Genomic DNA, 4,327 nt, shown 5'->3' on the forward strand with positions numbered 1-4,327 from the left:
ATGAATCGAATTTTTCAACCATATCTAGACCAGTTTGTGGTGATTTTCATTGATGATATTCTTGTGTATTCTCGTACTCTCGAAGACAATGAAGAGCATCTGCGGATTGTGTTGTCTACTCTTCGAGAGAAGCAATTGTATGCCAAGTTCAGTAAGTGTGAATTTTGGCTATCCGAAGTAAGTTTCCTCGGTCAAGTCATCTCAGGAGGAGGCGTGGCAGTAGATCCTTCTAAAGTAGAAGCAGTGGTGAATTGGGATCGACCAAAGAGTGTGACTGAAGTCAGAAGCTTCCTAGGTTTGGAAGGTTATTATCGAAGATTTATTATGGGGTTTGCTAAGCTAGCCTTACCATTGACGAAGCTTACCCGTAAGGAAGTTGCTTTTGAATGGAATTCCGAATGTGAGCAGAGTTTTCAGAAGCTTAAGAAGAAGTTGACTACTGCACCCGTGTTAGTGATTCCAGACCCAAACCGATCATATGAAGTGTTCTGTGATGCTTCTAAGAAAGGTTTAGGAGGAGTGTTGATGCAAGATGGTCAGGTGGTAGCGTATGCATCTCGGCAGTTGAGATCTCATGAAGAGAATTACCCGACCCATGATCTTGAGCTTGCTGCAATAGTTTTTGCACTCAAAGTGTGGCGGCATTACTTGTATGGCATTCACTTTGAGATGTTCAGTGATCATAAAAGCTCAAGATACCTTTTCGACCAGAAGGAGTTGAATATGCGACAAAGGAGATGGATGGAATATCTTAAAGATTATGACTTTGAATTGAAGTACCATCCAGGAAAGGCTAATAAAGTGGCAGATGCCTTGAGTAGGAAGGAATTTCGAGTTGCGGAGTTGATGATGTTAGAACATGGATTATTGGAAAGGTTTTGGAATCTTAACCTCCAGTTTGAATGGACGCGCAATGGCTTGTTGATTAGTAACTTGAGCTTCCAGAATGAACTACGAGAAAGAATTCGGATATCACAAGAACGTGATGAACAATTGCAAGCGAGCATAAGCATGTTTGATTTCGTTAGAGCACCTGATGGAGTAATCTTGTTTAAGCAAAGAATGTGCATACCAGATGATTCTGAGTTGAAGCGTTTGATTCTTGATGAAGCACACAAGAGTAGATTTTCTATTCATCCTGGATCGACCAAAATGTATCAAGACTTGAGGAAAGACTTTTGGTGGCCAGGAATGAAGAAGGAGATCGCAGAGTATGTATCGCAATGTTCCATTTGTCAACAAGTTAAGATTGAACATCAGAGGCCAGGAGGAATGTTACAACCACTGGAGATACCAACGTGGAAATGGGATTCCATCTCCATGGATTTCATTGTGGGATTACCTCGTACTCGAGGCGGGTATGATTCTATATGGGTAATAGTGGACAGGTTGACTAAGTCTGCTCACTTTTTACCTGTAAAGACAACTCACAAGGTGATTCATCTTGCAAGGCTTTTCATAGCGGAGATTGTACGGTTGCATGGTGTGCCATCTAGTATAGTGTCCGATCGTGATCCAAAGTTCACTTCGAGATTTTGGAAGATGTTTCATAAGGAATTAGGGACTAGACTAGATATGAGTACATCTAACCATCCTCAATCCGATGGACAGACGGAGAGGACAATCCAGACGATAGAAGATATGTTGAGAGCCTGCATTTTAGAAGAAGGTGGGAGTTGGAAGGATCATTTGCCATTGGTAGAGTTTGCATATAATAACAGTTACCATGCTAGTTTGGGTATGGCTCCCTATGAGGCTCTGTACGGGAGAAAATCTCGATCACCACTATGTTGGGCCGAAGTAGGGGAGAAGAGTGATCTTGGACCGGAGATCATACAAGAAACTACCGATAAAGTCAAGATGATCCAGAATAATCTCAAGAAAGCCCAAGACCGACAAAAGAATTATGCGGACAAGCGCAGGAGACCTTTAGAATTTGAAGTTGGTGATCATGTGTATTTGAAGGTCACTCCAAGATTGAGGTTGGGAGGACCGTTCAAAACGCGAAAGCTCAGTCCGAGGTATGTGGGACCATATCAGATTATGAGCCGGGTAGGTGAAGTGGCTTATCAGTTAGCATTACCACCTTCACTATCCGGGCTGCATGACGTATTCCACGTATCTCAGCTCCGAAAGTTCGTGCCCGATACTTTTCATCCTATTCTTCCGGATCCTGTTGAAGTAGAACCAGATCTTTCCTATGATCCTCAACCTTGCCGTATCTTGGAGCGTGCTAGCAAGTCTCTACGGAGTAAGGAGATACCTATCGTGAAAGTGATGTGGGATGAGGCGCGTCCAGAGGAAGCTACGTGGGAGCTTGAGTCAGAGATGCGGGAATCCTATCCTCACTTGTTTTGGTAAGTTTTTGAATTCGAGGATGAATTCTAATTAAGGGGGGGGAGAATGTAATACCCGGTATTATATTTATTCGATCACTATTGTTACCAATGTGATTGGTATAAAAGAAGATGGATAAATATGATACACATTCTTACTAATAGGTTTATCATATAGAATTATGCTAATTAGTAAGAATGAGGGCAAATTAGACATTTCCCCACTTAAATTATAGTTAAGGCTTGTTTGGTCACCTCATTCCCTTCCTTAATTAAAACAGAATTTTGTGAGGGAGAGAAAGAAGAAAGGAAGCGTGGAAAGAAGAGGAAGAGAAGAGAAGAGTTCCAACTTGGTCCAAGCCCTACTTGCATGCAGCAGATTCTGTCCCAAACCTTGCTTCTATCATCATCTCCATCTTGCTTTCAGCTCTATCATCATCTTCTTCATCTCTAAGGTGAGTCCTTAGATAGAAACTATGGGGTTTGCATGTTGGGGTTTCCATTTGGGGTTTAGGGATTGTGAGCAATTATGAATCATGATGCTAACTATGTTATTCTGCTATAATCCTTGCATGCTGATGTTCTTAAATGTATTTGTATGATGCAATTTCGTTAGGACTGTTTTGCCAGTGTAGGGAATCAATTATAGGGTGTTTGGAACTGGTTTAGAGATTTTAAAACGCAGAAAATTGATTCTGCTACAGGGTATTCGGTTACGGGTCTTTGGGTAACCGATTACTCTGTTAAAAATGCAATTTTGGACTGTTTTTAGTGCCAGTAATCGGTTACAGAGTTTGGGTAACCGATTACCCTGGGCGCAGAGGGAAAAAAATTAGCAAACTTCGGAAATTCGTAACTTTTGCGTCGTAAGTCCGTTTCGCGCAAACTTTATATCGTTGGAAAGCTAGCGACGTGTACTTTCTAATAAAATTGGTCCCCAAACCAGAATTCTAGATTTAATTATATTTGAACCCCACTTAGTGTGTCGTGTCGAGTGAAATTGAATGTTGCTATTTCCCCTGAGAACAGTTTCGTTCCGAAAAGGGAACCGAATGTCTCCTTAGTCATGTGAGACTTGTTTAATTGGTATTTAAAAAATGCTAATGTCATATATGATCATGGATGTGGTAATTTTAATATGTGAATTATGCATGATTAGAATGAATTAATCTCATTGCACTTAATTGCTACATTATGTTTACATGTGAATGCTATATTGTGATGAGACATGAGTATATTGTTATTGCTCGTTGTTTCGGTTAAACAAATGGGATTGTGTGCTTGCGTAGTTTGGCGCTTGATATGTGTGTGTGTTGAATCGAAGTAGACCAGGTACTAAGTTACGATTCGGACCGTGGGTCCTTGAGTTGTCCGTGGGACTGCCCTGATCATGGATCCTAGAGGCACATACCTGAACTACCGTTGCAGTGTGCTTGTAAGGGTCTGGAGGCATTTTACTCACTTGCTGTGTACACACTCGCGTGCTCGGTATGATGGCGTTATGCGGCTAAGTAAGCCTACGCATAACAGGTAAACCATCTCTAGTGATGCCAAGTAGGCTATATCATTAGGTTCCTACCCGGATGGGCTCATGCGTCGAGACATCGTGTTGCACTTACCGTTAACACCACGTGCGTACAGATGGTTAATGGGACGGTGTCGCCTCTTAGGCAAGGTCACCTTGCAGCCATGTAGGCTTGTGCGAACCCATTTAATCACTCTTGCAGGGTGCTTGTGCAAGTCTCTTGACAAATAGGCATGGGTGAACCCACCGAGGGTGTGTTAGTAACTTAGTAGTGGTATTAACGTACTTCTGGATTCCCCGTTTATGGACGCGGGTTTTGCATACTTGGTTGCTTATATAATTGTATATTTGCATTATTCATCCAATGGCGGATGAATTGTTTTATTTGCTCCGTATTTGTACCTGAAGTGAGGAAAACCCCGAATCAATGGTGGATTCGTCTCTTTTTGTATGTTCCCTATAGATC

The 4,327-nt window shown here is 41.9% G+C and overlaps 1 protein-coding gene across 1 annotated transcript; it reads left to right on the plus strand.

Moving 5' to 3' along the window:
* LOC131634544 (uncharacterized) lies at nt 1-2,361 on the plus strand. Its single transcript, XM_058905214.1, has 3 exons — nt 1-508; nt 788-1,093; nt 1,190-2,361. The coding sequence occupies exons 1-3, from the start codon at nt 1-3 to the stop codon at nt 2,359-2,361; spliced, it is 1,986 nt and encodes a 661-aa protein (XP_058761197.1).
* Nucleotides 2,362-4,327: the final 1,966 nt, after the last annotated feature.

This window comes from Vicia villosa, unplaced genomic scaffold, assembly GCF_029867415.1.
Source record: "Vicia villosa cultivar HV-30 ecotype Madison, WI unplaced genomic scaffold, Vvil1.0 ctg.001311F_1_1, whole genome shotgun sequence".
NCBI lineage: Eukaryota > Viridiplantae > Streptophyta > Magnoliopsida > Fabales > Fabaceae > Vicia > Vicia villosa.

What these genes read in the sequence shown, in the direction of transcription:
- LOC131634544 (XM_058905214.1), top strand. Translation starts at nt 1, where the DNA reads ATGAATCGAATTTTTCAACCATATCTAGACCAGTTTGTGGTGATTTTC. An exon ending in CTGTGATGCTTCTAAGAAAG is followed by an intron (nt 509 to 787) that starts GTTTAGGAGGAG and finishes AGTACCATCCAG; the next exon opens with GAAAGGCTAATAAAGTGGCA. An exon ending in AGATGATTCTGAGTTGAAGC is followed by an intron (nt 1,094 to 1,189) that starts GTTTGATTCTTG and finishes TTTGGTGGCCAG; the next exon opens with GAATGAAGAAGGAGATCGCA.